This window comes from Podarcis cretensis, assembly GCF_951804945.1.
Source record: "Podarcis cretensis genome assembly, chromosome: 7".
Lineage (NCBI taxonomy): Eukaryota > Metazoa > Chordata > Lepidosauria > Squamata > Lacertidae > Podarcis > Podarcis cretensis.
Window position 1 is genome coordinate 75,382,450 of NC_137176.1, and position 25,765 is coordinate 75,408,214.

The following is a 25,765-nucleotide window of genomic DNA, read 5'->3' on the forward strand; positions in this document are numbered from 1 at the left end:
TTACTACTGCTAATGTGGCAGCGGCAAATCTTCACTCCCATGCTGCCTTGCTGTCAGGAGTGACATCCTTCCTCAAAGCAAGACATTCTGGATGATGTTGCTTGGGATAGTGCCTCCTCTTTTAGGATGGCTAAAAAAAATGTAATTTAATTTGAGCTACTTTAGGATCTTAAAGAAGGCTGATCTTGGAAGAACTGACACTTTTGAATTATGGTGCTGAAGAAGATCAAACATATCCATTCTGAAGGAAATCAGCCCTGAGTGCTCACTGGAAGGACAGATCCTGAAGGTGAGGCTTCAATACTTTGGCCACCTCATGAGAAGAGAAGACTCCCTGGAAAAGACCCTGATGTTGGGAAAGATGGAGGGCACAAGGAGAAGGGGACGACAGAGGACGAGATAGTTGGACAGTGTTTTCGAAGCTACCAGCATGAGTTTGACCAAACTGCAGGAGGCAGTAGAAGACAGGAGTGCCTGGCATGCTCTGGTCCATGGGGTCACGAAGAGACAGACACGACTAAACGACTAAACAACAACAAAAACACTTTAGGATCTTGGATCTTGGGGCAGACCTGTCTTCTTACCAATAAGATACGTTTCTTGAAGAAGGATGGCAGTAGATACCATACTCAACAGTGGGTAATGAACTTTGGTCCCTTTATAGGAATTGACGTTGATGCTCTAATTTTATCCTGTCTGTTCTTGCTTGTAAAGTGGAATTGAAAATCAGGACTCTGAGTTTTTGCAGAGTTGTAGAGCTCCAAAAGCTTCAGAAAAGGGCAAGAAGAAAGCTCAGAGGTGATGAAGCATTTTCCCCTATGAGGAAAGGCATCTATGTAGGGTGGGGTGGGAAATTTATGGAAATTTATAAATATACTAATAGTTGGGATATTCCTTCCCTTTTCATAATACCAGAGCTCATGGTCATCCACTATAGTGGTCTTCAAACTTACATCCCCAGATGTTGTTGGACTACAACTCCCATCAACCCCAGCTAGCCAGTGAGCTCAGTTGGTTAGAGTGTGGTACTGGTAATGCCAAGGTTGCAGGTTTGGTACTCCTATGGGACAGCTGCATATTCCTGCAATACAGGGGGTTAGATTAGATTATTTTCAGGGTCCATTCCAACTCTCTGATTCTATGAGGTTGAAGAGTATGGATCTAATGAGATTGGCAGGTGATCAAGGGCAGCCAAATGGGCATACTTCTTCACAGTGTTTAATTAAGGTATGGATTTTACTGTCACAAGATATCGCACACGCCACTAGTTCAGATAGCAGGTTAGATAAATTCATGGAGAATGGGAACTATCAATGGCTGCTGGTCATGATGGTTGAATGCAGCTTCCTGGGATGCCTCAGTGGGTGTGGAAGGCTGCTGCGTTCATTTTTCTGTGAACCACCCTGAGATTCAATATAAATTGAATAAAATAATAAATAAATAAAATAAACAGATGAACCTTTGGTCTGATCTAGCAGTACCATTCTTAAATTCTTATCTTTTTCTCTGAATCATCCACAAAAGATATACTATGAAATATCTAGTATCTCAGTTGTGTCTGTTAAGTGGTATTATTTTCTACTTATGTTGAAGGATAGCTCAGCTGGTTACAGTGTGGGGCTGATAAGACCAAGGATGCAGGTTCAATCCCCATATGGAACATCTACATATTCCTGCATTGCAGAGGGTTGGGACTTGAGTACTTAGGGTCTCTTCCCACTCAACAATTCTATTATTCTCTCTCTCTCTCTCTCTCTCTCTGTGTGTGTGTGTGTGTGTGTGTGTGTGTGTGAGAGAGAGAGAGAGAGAGAGAGAGAGAGAGAGAGAGAGAGAGAACGAGAGAGATGAACAGGACCATAGCTCAGTGGTAGAGAATCTGAGGGACCCAGGTTCAATCTCCAAAATCTCCATGCGGGTCTAAGGAGAGACTTTTGTTTGAAACCATGCAGAGCCACTGCCAGCCAGTGTAGACAATATTGAGTGAGGTAGATCCATTGAGTGAGGTGTGGTATAAGGCAGCTTCCTATCTCCCATGAAATTTAACTGTAATGTTTAGTTCCTACAGCGCTTTTAGTCCAAAAGCTTTCAATAGCAACTTACAATAACAAACGAAAACAATGTGTTCTGGGTACAGGCCTCGGAATGTGAAAGGGCGAAGAAAGTGGTCTGAAGCAGAGAGAGAAAATCTATAGCACTTACTAAGACTGTGCAAGACAGTGTTTTGTTCCCTCTCCCTCTTGTCATTAATTACTGCTTCTATATTCAGCACCATTACTGCATTTAAATGGTCGTAGTTGCTTCACGGGGGCTCTCTACTGTTCAGTTAAGAAACTACATTTCATATTTTGCCAGGAATCCTAGGCTTTCCCTCTTTTGTGGTTTTAAAATTTGTCAGATGAAAATGGAGACATGTGCATAGTGACCCAGTCCTCATGCTTATCTAGGATGGTGTCTTGATTCTGGAATATCCTGCCCCCCCCCAAAAAAAAGGCATAGTTGATTGGTGACATTAGAATCTTTTCTGTGCCATGTTGAAACATGAAAAGAAAAAGAAAAATTGCCCAGGCATTGTAAATGGTTACGATTACTCTCCATTAATTATAGTGCTACCTCTTGGTTTGCTAACTCATTATAAATGCTGTTGCTTTATTGTTCTGTTGTATTTGTGTCCGGTACAAATAGTTTTAATCGTGCCCATTGTACACTGCCCTGAAATTCATTTCAATGAAGGGCAGTTGAGAAAGATTTATAAGTACATTTGTTTAAAGGCCCAAAGGGGCAGGGGATGGTGATTATAAAAGAAGAACAGGTAGGAGAATTCAGTCTCCTTCACATTTTTATGAAAAGCTACCTAATCCACATTTCTGAAAACAACAGGCAGGAGAAAATACAAATATCCTCAGAAATGTGCACTTCTCTTAATTTTGTGGTGCAGTTTTCCTACCCCCATGCAAACAAAAAAGTGGATGTTAGAGGAAATGTGGATAGAAATATGTGCAAATTTTCATGTTGACTTCTTTTTTTCACTGGGACAAACTGAATTTATGATTAAGAAAGTGAGAAGATGAGAGAAACCAAAACTGAAAGATTTCTCCATTCCTTTTAACATGTATCCATACACACACACACACACACACACACACACACACCCATAGGGAAGAGTGCCTTGTAAACATGGATATATCCCCTTCCCTTGAAATTGTCAGTTTGATTAACTGAGGTGAGTGCCCTGGGATATTGGATTTGTGTCTCTGTGTGTTTTTGTGTCAGAGAGGAAGGAGTATTCTTTTAAAGTAGGTTCAGCCCATCAAAATACACCAGCAGGATTTCACCGCTGACACTTTATTTTGGAGGCAAGGAGACAAAAATAACTGTTGTACTTTCCTTCTGTGATTGCAACATGTGTGGCATCTTTATTTATAGAACTAAAATAATGCCTTATGCTCTGTGCTGAGATGCCAGCTTTGGATTAAATAAGTCTAATCTTCGCCCACACCAAGTGTTCAGACTCTTCCTAAAGAACTGGAATGCTTAATGCCTGAATTCTATGTTATATCTTTACAGAGGTAGGTCTGCCTCACGAATGAGGCTGTGCCACATTTGGGATTTCTTTATAAAATTTTGCATTGCTTTTCTGTTGAAAATATTCCAAGTGTCACATAAATTCTGAAAACAAAACAAAACGAAATGAAATGAAATGAAAAGGATGACTTAAGGATGCAAAGACTTTAGTTGTTTTTGAAGGATTTAAAATGTTTACTGAAATCATAAAGAGGGAGGCATGGGAGGAATCACCCAAAAATGACGGTAACTATTAAAACAAAACAAATGCAAATAGACGAAATGCAAAATGGACTCTGCTTTCAGTGACAGACATTTATAGAATTCCAAAAGTGAAGAACAATTATACAAGAATGTATTACGATAGGATGTTCCTCTTAAAAATATTCACCCATTGTAGTCATTTAATATTAGCTGTTAAAACTATGTCTGCTGTGGATTTTAATGACTAACAATTCTACAGTTTTAATAATACAGCCCTCTACATCTCTCTTCTGTGTGGTGAAATTTAAGTAATTTGCTCTTATCCCCCCACCCCAACTGCTCATACATCAACTGCTGAGACAGGCCAAGGGTAGTCAAGGAATGCAGATAGATAATAAGAAAGCAGATTGACAGAAAGGGACTAAGCAAACATTTATGGAGGCGATTACCTACCTGTGATATTTAATTTGTTGCAGCGGGCAAAAAGAGGGGCTTTCCACACAGGATCTATGCATTAAATTTACTATTGAAAGGTGATAACTGATTATTAAAACTGTAGCAGGAAACCCCCCCCCCCCATCATTCAGTTTGTACAAATACAAACTTCACACACACTCACACTCACACACTACATACACTACGCTTCTGTTATAAATTCATAGAAAATCAACCATGCATCGGATTTGCCCTGTTCTCCTTTTATTTTACTCCATGAAGGAAGGACTACAAAATGGGGAAGGTTTGATACTGGGCACCATAATCCCTTCACCATCCCAGCACATCCACAGGAGCCCTGCCCAGTTGCTATGCCAACCCTGATAGTCCTAGACAGAAGACAATCAAGACCACAAAGAACTTGCATATGAGAATGGATTCAGCATGGACTGGAACAAAGGACAATGATCAGATCTTCCCTCAGGGGGCAGGAAACTGCGACTACCTTTTGTCTTCAGAAAATGACTCATGGGGAGGAGGAGAAAGGAACCAGCCAGGTGACAGGACACTCAGGTTACCACCACAACTCCTCCCTCAACCCCTCCTTTCTGTAATGTATGCATGATGTTTCTGGGGGTGGGCTTGACCTAGAGAATGGGAATTTATAAGGTCTTGCACACCATTTTTTCTGTGTCTTTCCTCTCACCTGCAAGTGAGGGGAGCACCCTGTTGCAACAGTCAATAAAGGCCAAGCCTACAGGCTGCTGTTTTGCTCCAATTTACTCTGGTTGGTGTCTTTACTTTTTGTCCAAGGGAGCCCTTGGATTTTTCCGGTGACAAAAGAATAAGCATAATTGACTAACTATTCAGTTACAACTTAAAGCTCATTTAAATAAAATAAAATAAAATAAAATAAAATAAAATACACAAGCGCATTTATGTGACATAGAGGGCAATCCCATGGCAAGATCTGGGATGAGCAACTCATGATGCAGTAGATCTCCAGCTCAACCGGGTGATTTCCAGCTCAGCCAGGATCAGCCAGGGTTCAGTCCCCAACCCTGGCTCAACTGAAGATATGCCGGTGTAATTTTCTCATCTCAGTTCATCTGAGGTTCAGCTGGCTGAAGCTGGCCCAAATGCAAAATGGGGGCATTCCATGGGTGTGGCAGGACATTTCCAGAGAAGTGGGGACTTAGGCTGGATCCTAAACCCATTCAGCTCTGTCATGTGAAATGGCAACCTTGTGCAGAACACTATTTAAAAGCCTTGTTTTCCCTCTGCCAAGTTTAGACAGCTGCTCCACTGCCAAATGGGGTTCGGATCCTGTTGCTTTACACTAGCATAGGTTTGCTCCAATAATTCCTGTGTAGCACAATCCTATGCATGTCCATAGGAAATAGATATACTGTATATATTCTACTAGTACTGCTAGCAGTCATGGAATAGTATACATATTTGACATAAAAGATCCCTATACAGTGGTACCTCAGGTTAAGTACTTAATTCGTTCCGGAGGTCCGTACTTAACCTGAAACTGTTCTTAACCTGAAGCACCACTTTAGCTAATGGGGTCTCCTGCTGCTGCCGCGCTGCCGGAGCCCGATTTCTGCACTTATCCTGAAGCAAAGTTTTTAACCTGAAGCACTATTTCTGGATTAGCGGAGTGTGTAACCTGAAGCGTATGTAACCTGAAGCGTATGCAACCCGAGGTACCACTGTAAAATGTATATTTTACTGGAGAACACATTGAAAATAATTGAGAAGTATATCTTTTACATAAGAAGTGCAGACCTAATTCAAACAAAGCGTGTTCTCCTTCATGGAGAGCACGTGTTGCGATGGGGGCTGCCAGGACACTCCAAAGTTGGGGGGGCGGGATAATTGATCGTTGGCCACTGATGCGATTGGGGCTTCCCTTGTTGTTGGGAAAAAGTTAATGTTGCCATTTATTGATTGACAGCCAGAAATAGTAAAACTCATTGCACGAGGCTAGGGCTTCCTCTTTTCGCCCGTGCATTGGATTGCCCGTCCCTCCCTCCCTAGAATAGGGTTGTTTGCTTTGACCTTGCTATGCCTGTCATGGGGTCGTCTGCTTTGGAGCGGGGGCTTGGTAGGAATTTTGTCCATCTGGCTGATTGGCTGGGGCCATTTGGTTTTTGCCTACTGCGTAGCAAATCGTCACAACTTGTAAGGTTCACGGTTAGGCATTGGTTTATGGTTTGGTTGGTTGAGGGGCATGGATTGGCTGTGCCTGCCCCTCTAATGCTGCTGCTGCAAGGGATTCCGTTAAAGGAATTGGGAGCTAACTATTGCTTGTCCACTCTGACAAGGAGGCTCGGGCCATAGCAATGAGCTCCTGGTTGCATTTGGGGTGAGGGCAGGTTTCCTGCTCCGCATAACCCCCAAGTGTATTCCCCCATTCTGACTTTCGCATCGTGCGGAATGTCAGTCTGTCCCCCATGGTGGGGGCAGATAGTCGCAACCAATGCCTACGCAACCACTCACAAATTTGTATTTTAATAAAGTTGTGGCCAAAATTATGCCAAAAATCTTAAACAAAAATTTCTGTGTGATGTGTGAGTTATTGGGGTGGACCTGGGGACCTCGACACGCAACAGGACAGAATTGCAACATGGCCGAATGGAATGAACCTATGATTGAATGTCAGCAAGAACAAAATGGGATAGAATTAGCTGCTCACCCCATTTTAATTCCCCTTGTATATTGTGAGCTGAATTAAGACTTGGGGGAATAGCCAAATTTCAAACTCATGTTTAGATTTCTACTTTCATTGCTATCTGTAATCGCAACATAAGGAGAATTACAGCAAGGGCTCAGGCCTATTCATGCTTACTTTACATCAAACCCTAAAGAATATGATTGGTCTTGTGAATAAATTTAGATAGGACTGGGCTGTATAAGTGTGTTTGTGTGTATATAGAGAGAGGGGGGGAGCGGAAATATTAGTAATTGTAGTCACTATGGATCTCTCTTGTTCTTTGTCAAAACATTGATTTATGAAGTGATCTAACAAAGTAAGAACATTTGCTTTCAATTTCCAACAAATATTTCCTTCCGCGGAAGACGAACTAGAGACATTTTAGAATAATGACATTAGATGGCAAAGAAATGTCAAAGAAATGAAATCTTCTGTAGTGTTAATGGAAAGAGTGAAGAAAGTATTCTTCTAAAATATCAATAACCATGTTTATAGCTACATAACAAATGTGAACAGTGATGATAGTGTAATAAATCCTTTCAAGGCCAGCTATTCTTCAACTGCAGTATTAAATACAAAGAACTGAATTGACTGAACAAGTGATAAATTTATTCAATCTCAAAAGGAGAAAAATGCAACTATGGAAACATTTCAAAAGATAAAAAAAAGATTAAAAAAAACCCACACCATCCGATGGGAAGAATATTGAGATTGCCTTTAAAATGGGCTGCATTAGATACAGGAATCAAATTTTGACAAAATCATTTGAATTATTAGTCTTATCTAAACAGACTGAGCAGGATTGTTGTGGTTATATATGCTTTCAGTCTGGTTCAGTAAGTCCAATCCCAGCTACAGCAAGATAGGTACTTTCAGTACTGAGCAACCACCCTGACTGGGCTCATCCTCACCACTGCCACTCATGTTTGTGACCTATCCCTGCAAGCTCAGTCCTTACCACCACTCAGAGGAATATAGGGCAAAGCAAGAAGAGACTCTTGCTGTTTCATGCTGGAAAGAATAGCTATAAGGCTAGGGGAATCCCGGGGAGAGCATTGGGTCCCCTTGTTGGTGTGTGCAGACCCCTCACACCACTCCTGAATGAGACAGTTCCAAGGAAGTACATTGAATTGGGAAATGGTCTTCAGGATTTGAATCAGGAGCCTAGCCTGCTGAGTTACCGTGGAATGTGCATGTACTCATTACATGCCAGTACTTCCACCTACCAAACCAAACTGACTTTAACCATTATCACATACAAACATGGTATCCAGCTCATGCTTATATCAATGGTGACCATCTCTAAGGAAGCTTACAGGTGCCAGGAAAGATGTGACTATCTTGCTGTTTCGCTTCAGGTATGTGTCTTTACTGAACCAAAAAGTGTGTCAACTAACTCAACCTGGCACTTGCCATTTAAAAAAAGATGGGGGGGGGCTATTGGGCTATAATTTTCCTAATCGATCCTGGAATATTCATGGAGCTAGTATAGCTGTCTCCTGTACCCATGCAAACATTATTTCCCTATTTGCATGTTATCAATTTGTCCCCTGTCACTGCACAAGTCTCTGGATGCTCTCAGTCTGTCTTAATTTTTCTTAGGATCTTAAACTAATGTACTGCCACAATATTCTGTGGACATATTTGCTGTGATGCATTGAACTGGCATCTGGTTTTTGTTTTGGCTGAGTGTTTGAACATCATCTTGGGGGCAGAGTCAGCATGGGAGTGAGTCTCAAAAGCTTTAATGACCCTAAACACATATCTAACACAAATCCAATTATCCAGTCGTCCAACACACATCCAATTATCCAATGCACTTTTAGAAACATAAATACATAACAGGGTTTTCTCTGCCTTCTCCCATCATCCTGATTATAACCAATAATCTTTTATGTGCTAGATGCTAACAGATCCTAGATGCTAACAGATGCCATTGTTTACTGAAATGTTTCTCAATGGATATAGTCATCTATTATACTGCTTTGGATGCAAATACTGAACGGCAAATATCTTCAATGTGCAAAAAAAATAAAATCTCACAGTTGGAAAATAACGTTTGAGGATTTTCAAGCACATTTATATATATACACACACAAACTGGTTTTTGTAAATTCTATTTGTTTGCTCTAAGTAAAGATCCCTGTAATGAATGCAAACATCAGACTTAACAAAATCTTTGCATTCTGGGTTTTCATAGCCTAAAGATATGAAATCCAGTCCTCATTAGTGTTTAACAAATGCAGGGCACACTTAACTGAATTGACATAGAATTAGTGCTAAGAAATTGTAAAGACTAGTCATGGCAAATAACCTGTTCAGAAACTTCTTTTTTTTAATGGATTGAGACAATCCATTTGTGACCATGGTGAAATGAAAACCTATCTCTGTGTTGACAGATATTGTTTGCATGTGTTTAAACACCTGTCGTGAATGTGGGCTAGAACATGATCATTTCATTTACCGCTTAAAACCAATTAATGTGAATTCAACATTTGACTAGCCTAACAAGAAGAGAACAATGTCTGGCAGAAGATCTTTCCACACATATTGGCAGACACTGAGATTTATATCAATATGCTGCAATAGTGGGACTTAATTTTACCAACACAGTGATTTTTCTTAAAAGCACCAAGGTAGCAAATCTCAGTACTACCCACTTTTTCCTTTTTATTTCATTATTTCCAATCATTTTGATATAATTCTCCCCCTTCTTTGTTGAACATCATTTAAATGACATCCTTGAGTAGAATGATAACCTACATGTTACAGTTTTCTGCAGAAAACTGTACTCACAGAAAGTATAACTCTCATTTACATTGTACTAAAAGGGTGGGGGGGGGGGAGAGAAAACCTCCACAACAGAGAAAGGCTAATACTAACACATTAAAAAAAATGTGGATGGAGAACCAAATTTCCCACCCAGGATCAGGGATGCCTCCAGATTTGTAAGAGCCCTTAACATATTGCTCTGGTAATTTCTTCCTACATTAGTGCATAGCCTCCCTTAGTGAGTTTACCTAGAATTTATGCTGGCATTCCTCTCACTGGTGGTGACAAGCCATCATCATTTTAGTTTCCCACAGTATGAGGCCTCAGATGATGATCATATTATTATATCAGTTTAGTTTGTTTATATGGATTGTGTTTAATGGAAGCATGCCTGAGAGAAAACATTTAAGAGACACTCTGAATCATAAAGGAAAACAATAAATTATGCCTATACTTGTTGTGGCGCAGATCTTAAACTCTAGTATAAAATGTAATTTATGTCATCCCTGACGTTACATAAATTGATATATTGGTTTCAGGAAGCAATTTAAACATCACCAAAATATTTCAGTTACTTGCCAGGTGAAGCAATGTATTGCTGAGTAATTTCACTCTTTTCCTAAATTGAGGCAATACTACTAGCTATATTCAATTCAATACCCTACTCCTAAGTTTAATTCTAGCAGAATTTAGATAAGGAGCATGTGTTTGGACTGATATGGTCAATATTTACCCCTCTCCTCAAATCACAAATATTTCTACTGCTGTAAATAGGAACTTTGCATTTGAAATCAGGGCAGACTATGGCTTAAGCTACGGCTGATTTGGGATTTTTGGAATGGCACACAAACTACTGAGATTTTGTAATACTAACTGGTTATCATTTTGGGAACATGATGAGATGGCTTCTTATGCATGAAGCATGTTATATTATATCTGGGGACAGCAACAGAATCCATGGCTTAGGGTTGACAACTCCTATGTTCACTGTAATTTGTGTCCAAACAAATGCAAAGCATGATTTCTGTGGGAAATTCTTGACAGTCCAAAGGCAACATTCCATCATGGGCAACCTACTGGTGGGCACATGAGAGAGGAGGGTGGGACCAGAGCAGAAATATGGACTCTTATCTTGGTATAATAGGCTGTATTCCCGCTATGCAAGTTTCTCTCTGTCTCTCGGCAGGCAAGAGACATTCTAACACATTTCAACTAAGAAAAAACTGTTTGAGGAGGTTTAGTGACGGTCATGAACTGGGGAGTGCAAGAGGCCAGACAAAGTGGGACGGGGGCTATAATTGGTCCCCCAGACTTGGGGTTCCACCCACAGAAGAAAGGCAGAAAAATGCCCCAGACAAACTGTGGTGGATTTAAAGAGGTGGGTGGTGTGAGGAGGATGCTAGACCTTGTACTCTACATTTCTGGCTACTTAATACATGTATCACAGATTCAGTATTAATATATTAGCTCATGAACAACTGTCTCATGTATTTATCTAGGATGTAATACAAGTGCAAACTATGAGCCAAAGAGAGAGGCCTAATTATCACAAACGAAACAGATTCTGATCCCAGTTCTTCTGTGAGGTACATATAATGGAATGCTTGTCCATGGGAAGTAAAAATAATAATAGAAGCTAGGGATGAGAATTCTAGACTTGGCTTCTACTTGACCTGACACCTTTTGCTTCTCTGCTTCCATGGAACAGTCAAAACAGAGGTTTACCACTTCATCTGCTGCTTGCGAGGCACATAGACAAATCTTCACATAGTTAGCAGCCACACAGCAGTGTGCTCTTCATATTCTTTTAAATTCTGTCTTGCTCATTTCATTATTATTATTTATTAAATTTATATAGGGCAGCTTGCAGGGTGGCACCTTCTCCCTGTCACTATACACCCGCAGTAGGTCTTATCCCTAGCATTTATTCCTTGCAATACTCATCATGTATACCCATTTCAGTAGTTCTTGAAGGATCTCAGTAACGACAGCTCTCCCCAAGACAGACCACTACACTCTTCATTATGCCCTTCCCAATTCAGCTCATAATGTTTGAAGAGATGGAGACTCAGTTCTTTGGGTGAAGGACTAGATGAGGCCCACATTTAACACCTTCCCATCTGAAGCATTTCCTCCTTCCTATTTCAAAGTCAGTTGCTGGAAGAGTGATGTGAGAACATGCAAGTGCTATGGACTGGGGCCCTCCCATTTACACAAGGCCTGGCAAATAAAGACACTGTATATTGCCTGTGAATTGCAGGATCTGGTATTATACATTCCAGTTTCTTTCTGTTTCTGAGCTTGAGCACACACAGTACCAGATCACTAGGAAAGGCTGTAGGATCCAGCTGTGAAAAACTAGTTTCATATTCTTGAGTTTGGGGGTATTATTATTTTTTTAGTCTGCCTGGTTTAACCTCTAGGTCTTTTGGTGCACATATACTAAATCACCACGTGTGATGGATACAAAGGCATATTTGAAGAGACGTTTACACTGGTATGCATCATTCAGGGATAGTACAACTGGCTCCATCAAACATGTACATGTCTTTAACAGAGAAGTTTTCAGGGCAATCCTAATCCGAACCTGAGACTGGGGAGGTGCAAAGACATGGCTCTCCCATTGCATTCCAAACCCTGTCAGTTTATTCCAGCCAGAGTGGAAGGGGAGGCAGATTTTAGTTTGTAGCAGGAACGCCCCCCCCCAAACATTCAGTTTGTACAAACTTCACACACACTCACACACTACGCTTCTTTATAAATTCATAGAAAACCAACCATACATCGGATTTGCACTGTTCCACTTTTATTTTACTCCATGAAGGAAGGAAGGATTACAAAATGGGGAAGGTTTGATACAGGGCAGCCATAATCCTTGACCATACCAGTACATACACAGGAGCCCTGCCCAGTTGCTATGCCAACCCTGATGGTCTCAGACAGAAGACCATCAACACTGCATACACGAGTGGATTCAACACGGACTATAACAAAAGAACAGTGATTGGATTCCCCCTCAGGGGGCAGGAAACTGTGACTACCTTTTGTCTTCTGAAAATGACTCATGGGGTGGGGGAGAAGGGAACCAGCCAGGTGACAGGACACTCAGGTTACCACCACCACCCCTCCCTCAACCCCTCCTTTCGGTGATGTATGTATGATGTTTCTGGGGGTGGTCTTGATCTACAGGGTGGGAATTTAAAAAGTTTTTATAAGGCCTTGCACACCATCTTTCTGTGTCTTTCCTTTATCCTGCAAGTGAGGGGAGCACCCTGTTGCAACAGTTCAATAAAGGCCAAGCCTACAGGCTGATGATTTGCTCCAATTTACTCTGGTTGGTGTCTTTACTTTTTGTCCAAGGGAGCCCTCGGATTTTTCCGGTAACAAGTTTTTGTCAAAGTAGTTTCAGGTTGGCATAAGCTGAGGGGCCTAAGGATCAGGTCCCTCTCAGAATCCAGTTGATGAAATGCCTCATTTTAAAGTCTATTGTTGGTAGGAAAACCTGTTGACAGCTTCCCACTAGCTGGGCATAGCTTGGGACCTTCCCCACCAGCAATGCTGCTCTCAAACAGCACCATTGTAACATCATCCAGCCATTGATATGGCAGGGAGTGGATTTAGGATTGCATCGTTACCATTTCCCTTGCAAACTTTGTCTTTGGATGAAATAATTCCCATGAAGGAACATCGCCATATTAGTAGAAACAACTTAAAACTGCAGTCATCATCAGAAATGTGTGCTTTTGTTCCAGAAAAGACGAAGTCTTTACAAGTGTTCTAGCCTGAATTCATCCCCCAACACACAGGAAAAATATCAGAAAGCCTTGACTATGAAAAGGCTACAGAATGTACTTTTTTGGTAAACAACCATAAAAAGATACATTGAGTGATTTTATAAGCATCTACCTGAAAGAGAGATGTGGATTTTTTGATAACATTGTAGGTATTTTCCTGCTTCCAGAAAAATGAAGTAAATATTTTCGCCTTTAAAAGTGGGCCTGTTTTCACACATCTATTTCTGTAGCATCCGTACTGTAATTGCTTAAGTATAACTTTCACTAAATCATAAAAGGTGGAAAATATATCCTAAGTGTCCTTATATCTCATTATATTGTCAACAAATATTATCTTCCTATATACATAAAAACGTAAGGCTGTCATTGTGCAGCCCCCACTGGAGGATTTGTAGTGCCTCATCACAATCTGGGATTTGCAAAAAGTCAGGGTGGGGGAGGAAAGCAAACAGGAAAGAAGATTTTCACACAAACACTTGCATATGTGTAAAGAGTTTTTGCCTGTGGTCAGTGTGATGTGTGAACCACTCTCTAGTGATATGTTAGACAAAGGTAATCGAGGAAAAGAAAGAGCACTGTAATTCTCATGTGAACAGTGTAGGAATTTGGGTTTTACTCAAACTACAGGGGCCGATTCAAAAGTTGACAATCCCCAGTCCATACATTTGCACCTTTAAATATTCTTGTGATAGTGTGAACAGTAACTTTTTAGAAGATCATTTATTTTAGACTGTTTGTGTTCAGTGACCAGAGTTTTATCCAAGGCTGTGTGCACGATGTTCAGCTTTCACAATGGGACTCCTCTTTCTTCTCCTTCCCCTCTTTACCTCCTGTCCCCAATTGGCTCCAAAAGGTTCCCTAACATTCTGGAGCAGATTTTGAGGGTGCGTGAGTAGGGCACTGCTAGGGAGGGAAGAGGATGGGCAACTACAAGTGTGCAAACAGAACAACAATGCTGGCCACCACCCACTATTTGCCTTGGTCTAAGATATGGTTTTCTCACTCACCATGTGCTAAACAGGAACAAAGGAAAACTGGTCTGGCTGGGAAGATAAGAATGTAAGAAGAGCCCTGCTGGACCACGTCAAAAGCCTATTTTTGTACAATATTCTGTGCCTACAGTGGCAAACCAGATGCCTATAGGAGGCTCAAAAGTAAGACCAGAGTGTGACAGCAGTCTTTGCAGAATAGTGACTCTCAGCAACTGAGATAGAGGCATGCTAACTCCATTAGTGGAGATTGAACAGAGCCAACAAAGCAAGTTGCCACTGGTAGCTTTTTCCTCCATGAATTTGTCTAACCCTCCTTCAAACCCATCCAACAGCTTACTGAGAATTCTGGTCTGTTGGAATCAAAGAAAGATGAGTGCTAACAGTTTGTAGGCAGGATACAAGAGATGTGTGATCTTGGGCAGATGACACTGATGACTGTTCTTTGGAATCATTCATGCCACAGATGATATTTTAGATGTTGTTTGTCTACAACCTCCCATGGATGTTGGCCATATTGGAGGGCTAGAGACTAGCCACCCCTGCTTCACTTTGTCAGTCATATTCAATTTATTCTGTATTGGTTGTTTGCCAGTGATCCTTTTGCTACTTCATTAATGTGGCTCAATCCAATTTTATTTACACCAGAAGGAACTCCTCAAAACCAAGGAGAGGGTTATGTGTGTCTGGCATGGTTAAAAATGACCATGCTGCTTTAATGAATCAATTAACCATGTAGTTTGCATTCCCAGTACCAGCAGGATATAATATCTATTAGGCCAAGTGTTCCAAAACAGAAAATAAAAACTTTAAGAGAGAAAAGAACTCTGACATGATATATAAACTTATTTTCCCCATTTTCCTCACCTCTGATTCCCTGTGTAATGTTACAAACTGACTAGATCTATCATGTTGTCACTTATGAGCTAATGGCTTGGGAAAATATTATGCCTCAAGCCATGAAATAAACTCTTTGATTTGCTTCAGAATTCTGTCTAATGGCCTTGCCCTCTCAGGGTCATGCGTTATTTGCACATTTGGTTTTGGCAATGCAGGATATAGCACTCTGAACTTAGTGTCACTGGCTAATGAGAAGATAGCTAACAGATTCACCATCAATCATGTAAAAGAAGTAATATCTGATACTAAAGATTATGGATGGGTACCCAAACTTGTCTGTCTAATTAGCTAAAGCACAATTTAATTTGGAAGGCAAAACACCTTATTTTGTCTTCTTCTGAGGTTCCCAATGTTTAGAAGGTAAATAGCCTCCAATATCTTCCACATGCAATTTTCCTCAGAAGTGTCAGAGGTAGGTGTCTGGAAGTAGAGTAGCCCCCTTAAGATCCACCGCAGTGTCCCATTGAGCACAAAGGCATGAAAGAACATTCTAAGCTCATTCTGCTGAACATGTTTTGAAGCCCCCCACCCCTTGATTGGAAGTGTCTTACTAAGTTTGCTGATTTCAAAATTATGTGCGAATTCAGCTAACTATGCTTAGAACTCCACCTCAGTGGTCAAAAGTCAGGAGCCAGTGCACAGGTGTAAGTGCGCAAGGGCTTCTGTGCAAGTCTCAGTTTCCTTTCCCAGTTCAAGCTCTCATATTAGGTATCATTCATCAAGAAACAAGAAAAGGGTGAGATAACTTTAAGGACATTTTCTAAGAGTTATGGGTGTGGTTTTCCAGGCTAATTAGGCACAGCTGGTGATGTGTATAAAGAGAGAAGAAGTTGCTTTGTGTTTGTAGTGCCGTAATAAAACGCTTGTTTGAGTATTTTACACCAGTCTCGTGGTTCTGTCGTCTGCCACCAGGGAAAATTCGCCTCCAATATTTCACAACATGATTCAATAGTGGTAGTATAGTTGTTGTTGGCATCCATCTGTTTTGAGAGTGTGCTTCTGTGGAAGCGTGCCAAACTGCAGGGAAATCTCAGTGCCTGCTGTGGCTGAAGAGACCAGTAACTCATAACTCCTGCGTTGTTTTTGCTGTACTTTTTTTGAAGCACTGAAGTGACCTCTCCAACGTCCAAGCCAGGGCAGTGTGTGTGGAGGTCATGGGCTGCCCAGATGACAATACCTCCCTCTTGGCCTTGCTGATGTGCTCCAAAGGAAAGCAGAGCAATACGTTTGGCACCAGCTTGGCTGCATGAGTTAGTGGATGGAGGCACAAGGTGCCATCCAACCAACTTAGGGACTCCAGATTTGAGTAGGGTTTACTCCTTAGCTTTTTCTCTTCCTAAAGATGTCCCACAAGGCAGTGGGTAGTATAGTGTACTTAGTTAAACAGGTCAGAGACTAAGCAGCTACTGTATGGGTAAAGTGAGAGTTAGGTTGAGCATTCCCAGGGATTTATTGTGGGACCAGAGATATAAATTATTCTTGAACCTGCCTAGCTCAACTATATACCCAAATTTAATAGGCCTGGGGCACAGGATTGTAGGTGCTGTCAGTGAGGCAGTATCAACGAACCTCTATTATTTCACATGGCTCCCCCAATATTCAGGATTCTGGTAGCTACTACTGCTACAATTCCATCTTGCTGTCACCAGCTTATCTAGAATTGACTACTAGTATCCCACTCGAGTTTAACACTTGCACCAATTACTTATTTGTATGACCCTGTTTCCCTGCTGTTACCACCACATATTTGAATTGCCAGTTAATAGTAAACCTCTATTCACCCACCAGCAGCTCTGACAAAGTGTGGTACAATATAGTTTCTGTACTTTTTGCCTCGTATCTCAGGTTCTATGGAAGCTAGAAATGTTTTTAAAACAAAACAAGGGGTGAGGAAATCTGGAGATTATGCTTTGTCTCTCCCCCTTGTGGATGCCCATGTACTCATCCTGGGAAAGGGAGAGCACTCACCTGTTAGCTGTAGTTCCCTTTTCCCAAGGATGGGGAAACTGTGGTCTTTCAGATGTTGCTGGACTACAACTTCCATCAGCCCCACCCATCATAATGGTCAGGGATTATGGGAATTGTAGTCCAACCAGATGCTGGAGGGCCACAAGTTCTTCATTTCTGCTTAATGCAGTTACAGATCACTTATAGATTGAAATATGGCTTGTCTCTTTATGCCCACAATTGGGAACAAATCACAATCAAAGACTTGTGCATGGCGATGTTAGATATCTTGAAAAGCAACATCTGCTGCTAAGTCTTATGTTTTTGATATTACAATATTAGTCATGGCTGCATGTGGGATAGCAACACAGTCTGGATTTGCCATAGACACATTATTCAAAAGGCACAGTGAGTATAAAACATTAAACAATGATGTTTAATGTTCAGCACATTCGTACCATGGTCTCTTGAGTAAGCACTAATGAAACTGGCAACACCATGAGAAGTATCAGAAAAGAACACTCTATACTGAGCAACTACAGGGAGAAAAAGAAAATACACCAAAGACCAAAGATTGGCTCAGTGCCGAGACTAAACAGAATTTACATGTACAGCAAAACATAGGGCATTTTGCCTACAGCGTTTGTTCTCAGTCTCCATTTGTCCCAGAACATGGCCCACTTTGCACATAAAGCTAAGTCAATCCTTAGCTAAGCATGAACACATAAGAATGTGGGGACAGTAAAAATCACAGCAGCTTTGCTCCTGGACATCCTTTTGAAACATTACTCAGCACTATGCCATGGTTTAGTGTTATGTGCAAACCTGGGCCATAACAGAGTACAAGATGAAGGCTGCTCTGGATTGTATAGTCAGCAGATATGCCAGAACACCTGTCTTAGAATGAGATGTGACCTTTGCAATCTTGAAGCACCTATCTTAAAATGGGATGTGAGCTTTGCCAACCTTGAAATTCTTCACTTCCCCTTCTCTTAAATCAGGGGCAGAAGTTGAAATAGTAGTGAAGTCACACAAGGAAAAGAGAAGGGACAGGGTCCCACCACTTCATCATGCTGGATACCTGATAAATCCATTTCTTTCAGCTGATCTTGGGAGATAGAATGAAAGAAGAGGCCATTTTCCCCCAAAACTCTCGGATTGGCTCAGGAAATTCTACCAAGTCTAAAATTATGGATCAGTCCAAGGAAAGCTGTGGAGAGCTCCCCATCTTTATTACTCTGTGTGTTTTCAAATATTCTGACCCACCACTCCTTCACAGATCAGATCAGATCAGATCAGGCTTATTTCTTCGGTTCTAGTCATGAGACCATTACATAACAAGGTTTAGCAATATAAAAGTAAGACAAGGTAGCAGAATGGAAGTTAACTAGGACACAAATAAATTGCAGCATGAACAAATGTAGATGCTGGGTTTTCCAAGAACATTGCATTCCTTAACTGATAGATTAAGGCCATACACTGCCCTGTTTGCTCCCTTTGAAAACTATTTTAAATGAGAATTTTTGTTTCCATGTTTTATTTCTAAAAAGTAAAGCTACTTTCATAATGGGGGCAGGGGAGAGAAAACATTGGGAAATAAGATCAATAGTAGTTGGACAACTTCAGCCACTACGTGCACAGTGAGGATCTCAGATAAGCAGCTTAGCTGAATTAATTTTTTGGCTGCAGTGTGTCATATGAGGTATGTGGGATTTTTGTGGCCAGATGCCAAAATTACAGATGAATGGTGTTTCCTTCAAGACATGCCAATCAGGTAGGGAACCATGAATGGGAACTTTGCCTACAGCTGCTTCATAACAGCACCATTGATGCTTTCAGCCCCCATTAGTAATCTTAGCCCTCTGAAGTTGATCCTTTTTCATCTAGTTTCATCTCATTTGCTGTTCCCATTCTCCTTATGTTGCCAAAGCTAAAGAATTATTTCCCTGAAGAAGCACTGAGGAATTATTTTGATTACATGACTGGTCTGTTAGCAATCTGCTAAAGCACAGACCTGGTACCAAACCTGGTATTGATTTTCTGAGGCACAACAACAGCAACAAAAAGTTCCCCATTGGGTGCAGAAAATTGGCTTTGGCATTGCAGATTTAGTTTCTTTTGAGTGACAGGGTGGACTTGATTTTCAGTTTCCTTCTCTCTCTGTGTGTAGATAGATAGATAGATAGATAGGTACAGGGTCGGATTTAGGTTTGATGAGGCCCTAAGCTACTGAAGGTAATGGGTCCCTTTATATTTCCAGCTGTCCTTTGTCAACAACAAATTGTCTCTGCTTTTTGTGTTGAATATATGCTATATGGTAATTTATGGACCTAATAGGTATCTAAAGCCATTTGCACATGCAGAATGTAGACACCCTATATATAGAAATGAGCAAACCAGTGATATTTTAGGGAGCAGGCTAGCAGGCGGGGTCCATTACTTACATCATAGGAGCCTACAAAACACAAAACACTGTTGCTCTTTGTAGGTTTTATTTTATTTGTTTTTTATCTTATATTTTGGAAATGTACATCTAGTTTCTTTTTTCCTTTAATTTTTTTGGGGGCCCCCAACAGAGTGGGGCCCCAAGCTATAGCTTGTTTAGCTTATACGCAAATCCGGCACTGGAGGGATAGATAGATAGATGATAGATGATAGATAGATAGATAGATAGATAGATAGATGATAGATAGATGGATGGATAGCTAGATGGATAGATAGATGATAGATGATAGATATAGATAGACAGATAGATAGATGATAGATATAGATGATACATGCAAGCATACATTTACAATATGTAGATTGCAAAAGGAATGATAAGAAATGGCAACAAGTTTAGGCAAAGTCCCAAAGCCAATCTGTACAAACTACTCCACAGTGGAGCACACCTTTTCTGAGGAGACAAAGGATCTAAATTACTGTTTCCTATCCTCCATTCCATCCTCTAATTCAGAAAACAATTCCTATGCCATAAGAACATAGGAAGCTGTCTCAATCCGTTGGTCCATCTGAGCAACCCTTTAATTATTGAACAACCCTTAAATTATTATTTTTTTAAATTTTTGCCTGGGCATAAGGTCATCAGGTGCAATGAAATGGTAAAATTATTGTGTCTAACCACCATGGACAAGCTACATGTTCCGTTCTCTTCTTAATTGAAGAGTTGTCTTATACTATTGCTTTATTGCCATTTTAATGTTCTCTTATATCTCCCTCTGTGAATGCCAGTTGGCCATTGAAGAGTGGACTTAAAACACTATAAATGTTCTTCATAAATAAATTCTGAACATGTGTATGGTGTGATCCCACTGTCTCATTTGGGCATGAATTGGAAATGATCCCACTCTTTCATCTATACACATCCATTGTAATTTGTGAAGCAGATTCGTTCTTGAATATTTACTAGGAACTACCTGCATTAGGTTACCACAATATATGAGTGCTCATTTTGTCCCACAAGGACTTTACTCAAAAAAATTAATTCACATTGCTACATTGCTCATGCATACATAGTCAAGCACAACTGGCTACTGTTCTAAGACTTGCCTTTTCTATTCTTGTTAGAATTCTGAACATTAATAGGCAGTCAAAACATAGTTCAGTGACTCTATTTGTTCGGATATTTAGTACCAACTTACAAAAATCTAGCTGGGAAATGTATCCTGGTACATTTTAATTATATGAATAATGTTTGATCAACATGCTTCAGTAGTTCATTACAGCAGCTTCAGATCCTTCATAACATTACAGAATCAATGGCATTGCAGATTTCGGAGAGCATTATGGGAAACTTTTCCTGGTATTTTCTTAAGAAATTTCCAACAGATCTTAGACACCCTCTGCCTTCATTCTCCCCACCAAAAGCATATGGATATATGAAGCTGCATTAGATTAAGAACAGCCACTGGTCTACTTAGCAAAGGATTGGTTCTTCCTCACTAGATGACCAACAACTGAACCTGGCCACATCTGCATGCAAAGCTTGTTCTCTACCCCACTCTGATGACCTCTTACTTCAAATTGTTGTAGCACTATTATGACAAGAAGCTCTGGTTTAAACCCCAGGGAATGGGATATGTGAACCCCCGCCCTCCTTGAGAAAATTTGCTAGTCTTGTTGAACCTCATCAATTCATTTGTGCACACACTGTTTAATACAGAGACATTCAAAATGATCACTGCGTTTTCTACAGCCTCATAAGCAGCTATGAACTTCCGTCAATGACCTAGAATTCTGACAGGCAGGGAAAGCATCACAAATCCTGCCGGCTCCATTTCAGGGCCTTCTAAGATCAATAAAATAACAAAAAGCCATTTACTACATATCCACTATATCTAAAAAACACTATAAATAACAAATCAATGAGGTTTCTTCCCATCATTTTTTATTCCTTCTATGGCAATTTTGTGTTATATCTATAAAAAGTGATATAGAGAATATGAGAATTCACATTTTATATGAAAATTGGCTTCATAGATAAGACCAAGGGTCGATCTAGTACAGGCATAGGGGCCCCTTTAATGCCTGAGGGCCACATTACCTTCTGGGTAATCTTCCAGAGGCCATCTATCCACACCCTTGTACAGCCAGCAATTTCTCTCTCTCTCTCTCTCTCTCTCTCTCTCTCTCTCTCTCTCTCTCTCCCCCCCCCCCAGCTTCATCCAGGCAAGGCAGAATTGAAGGATATATAACAGCCAGGAAGATAAACAACTCATAGTGGTGGTGAGGGGGGTAGAAAGAGAGTATTTGGCTGGGGATGGTGTGTTATGTATGGAAATCCCTGAAGGTCATATTTGGAGAGACACAATTGTCTCCTGGGCCAGATGTTCCCACCCTGAGGTTTAGCACAACCCTCTGTTCAGGGTGTCCAGCCAAATGCATCTAAGAGGGCACATAGTTGTTGCCCTGTTGTTTCCTCCCCAGTGTCCTGAGGTATTTTGCCTTTGCACAGTAGGTTCCTCCCTACTATGTAGATATTGGTAGACCTATATTCCATAAATTTTGAGTCTTATAGCCATCTAAGCTAGCAACCTTCACTGTGGCACTGAACCCTAGCAAGGTGATGAAGTGACCCTTCAATTAGAACTACCCCTGCAAATTGCTCCTAATTAGAACTGCCAATGACATTTCACCTGAAGAGGAATTCAAAGTGACATTGATGGTGGGATTTCAAGGGAGTTTTAAACGATGGGCGAAATTCTAGGGGGAGTCTCTCACATCCCTGCTGCAGAACAATTACAGCAAACAAACAGATGGTGTCACTGGAATACCACAGTGTCCTTTGATGAGGTATATAAGTAAATGCGGTTTCTGAAAACAATGTCACATTAAAGCTGTGCTTTATGCCTTATCTCTTGCTTGAAGGAACAAGACCCAAAAACCTACAGCAGGACTGCTCTTTAACTCATTTCCTCTGCTTCTTGACAATGTTGAACAGTTGTTTACAAGTTAAATGGAAATCTATTCAGTACTTGCTACCTGTTTAATTACAATGAAAGAGACTCGCTAAGAACAAAGGAATATCATGCTATCCAAATAGAATGGCAATCACAGAGATTCCTGCTGTGTGTTATAAGCTGCTATTTTGCTCTCCTCCTGAGCAGTAATATCTCTCTTGAACACACATGTGCTGACTAAGCTGCATTGCATATCACTAGACTACTAGAAGTGGAAAAGATGGATCAAAGTGAAATTAATTTCACTCTATTCCAGAACTAATCTAATTTGAAAGAGGCCTGTAAAGAACAGTGGATTATGTCTGACTAAATTCTCTTTCTAGGGATAGGGTGGACAAGCTGCCATGTCTCATAGATGGATATGTGCAGTAATCACCTGTTGGCTTAAAAGAATAAAATGATTTAAGCATGAGAGACACTTGGCTTTCCAAAGAGCTCCTTTGTTTGTTTGTTTATTACATATATTATCCTGACTCTCTTCCAGTTTGGAATTCAAGCAGCATGTTGGACAGTTTCCCACCCCAGCAACGGCCAGATCTTGACCTTTGCTTCAGGAAGGGCATATACCCCAAGAGTCAATGGTTCTTCAGCAAACGAAATTAGGCCAATTAATGTCAATGGTCTGAGTATAACTTAAAGGTAAAGGTAAATGGACCCCTGACCGTTAGGTCCAGTCGCGGATGACTCTGGGGTTGCGGTGCTCATCTTGCTTTACTGGCCGAGGGATCCGGCATACAGCTTCCGGGTCATGTGGCCAGTATGACTAAGCCGCTTCTGGCGAGCCAGAGCAGCGCACGGAAATGCCGTTTACCTTCCTGCTGGAGCTGTACCTATTTATCTACTTGTACTTTGACGTGCTTTCGAACTGCTAGGTTGGCAGGAGAAGGGACCGAGCAATGGGAGCTCACCCCATCACAGGGAATCGAACCGCCAACCTTCTGATCAGCAAGCCCTAGGCTTTGTAGTTTAGACCACAGTGCCACTCGCGTCCCTGAGTATAACTTAGTTAAATACTATCCCCTGTTTCATCAAAGTGTGTGTGTAGGCTTTCAAACTCTCTTCCCTGATTGTGAGCTTGTTAGCTGCATGGGGTGCAGTTATCCATATGACTGAGACAGAAAATGTTGTCTTAAATTTGCCCTTACTGTCATTTGCCCTCATTTGCCCAAACAATTGCCCTTGCTTGTCTTCTGTTGAATCTGAGAGACAAAGCACTGCACTAAAATTGCTAGTTGCTACATTACTCCCCCCCTTTTTTTTTTACTGAAGGGTATCTGATGCAGTTCTAGCATGTGTATTGATTGTATTATCTTACCTTCATAATATACTTTAAATCCATGGGCACTCACTGCAAAGTCACTGGTCAATCGTAGCGAAAATACAGATTTTGTACTGGTAATAGGTGGAGGGAGGTGAAATCCCGTTAACCTAGGGGGAAAAAACATTTATTAATTTTGCCACAAATAAATAAATAAACCAGATTATTTCATACTTTCTTATCTTGAGCTGTGTATAAAATATTACATTATACAGCTTAGATTTTAAAGAAGGATGTCCTGCTAGGAAGCCATGTAAACCTATGAATGTTTCCTTTGGAAAAGTCAGGTGAGACCTGCTAACCAAGATAAATACAATTAAGCAGGAAGAAAATGTAGTTCTTTGTAAATATTTTAAGGAAAGCCTAGAAATTCATACTGGTTGTACAAATACCTCTTCTCCTGTTAGCTGTCCACATGGATGGCTTATGCATGGAGGGTAAGTGGTACCTAGGTGATACCTAAGTATGAAAAATACTCTTTTATTTTAAAAGTTTGAAAGCCACGGGATATGTGAAGCAACCATATGTCTGTTTGTAAAGCACTGGGAGTTTTGAAACAGTCTGGGTGCCTCATTCCCATCCCAAACTGCAGAAGCAGCTAGGAGAGAATAGATGTATGTGTGTGGGGGAGAGAGATAAACATTCCCAAACTCTAACCTGTTCATCTTTTTCTCTGTTATGTTTAATGGTGATTCTGCAGTTATCTCTATTGGGCTTGCAGAGTCTGTTCTGCTGTGTTTGTTTTTTTCTGCATGATAATGATGATGACAATTTGTGTTTTAATGATTGTTATCATTTAGCCTGTTAGCTATCTTGGATGTTTTAAATGTAGAACAATGGGGCATGAATATTTTAATAATGAATGCATGGCTAAATAAATTGTCTGCTAAGCTGCCTCTGGATCACCAAGCCTACTTTTTTTGGGTTCCTGAATAAAGAGAGGCTCATACAGTTGGAAATAATAATAATAATAATAATAATAATAATAATAATAATAATAATAATAATTCTTTATTTATACCCCACCCTCCCCGGCCAGAGCCAGGCTCAGGGCGGCTAACACCAGTAAAATCACAATAAAAACATAATATGGGAGGGGGGGAAACAATTTAAAATACGGGTTAAAATACAATTTAAAATGCAGCCTCATTTTAATAGTAGCCCATAGTTCATAAGGGGAGGGAAACATAAGGGTCAGACTGAGTCCAAACCAAAGGCCAGGCGGAACAGCTCTGTCTTGCAGGCCTTGTTGAAAGATGTCAAGTCCCGCAGGGCCCTAGTCTCTTGTGACAGAGCGTTCCACCAAGTCTGGGCCAGTACTGAAAAGGCCCTGGCCCTAGTTGAGACATACTGGGGTACATCAGAATTAACAATGAAAGGGGTAAAGCCTTGCCTTCACTATGCCACCTCTCCCACCAGGAGGCATGTGCTATAATACCCAAATGACGTAATTTAAATACGGAGATGAGCATATGTTAGAATTGATGGACTACAACCCTCATCACCCCTGACCGTGATGGCAGGAGCTGATAATAGAATCATAGAATTGTAGAGTCGGAAGAGGATCAACTAGTCCAACCCCCTGCACTGCAGGAATCTCAGCTAAAGCATCCATGACATATGACCATCCAACCTCTGCTTAAAAACCTCCAAGGAAGGAGAAC

General features: G+C 40.8%; 1 protein-coding gene across 5 annotated transcripts in view; it reads right to left on the reverse strand.

Annotated features, from left to right (window-relative positions):
• The window catches only part of CSMD3 (CUB and Sushi multiple domains 3), a 592,920-nt gene that overhangs the window by 429,481 nt on the left and 137,674 nt on the right, over positions 1-25,765 (reverse strand). For all 5 annotated transcript variants that reach the window (XM_079984060.1, XM_079984063.1, XM_079984062.1 and 2 more), the window contains exon 3: positions 24,099-24,211. In XM_079984060.1, coding sequence (XP_079840186.1) covers positions 24,099-24,211 — 113 coding nt within the window. The remainder of the gene's footprint in view (positions 1-24,098; positions 24,212-25,765) is intronic.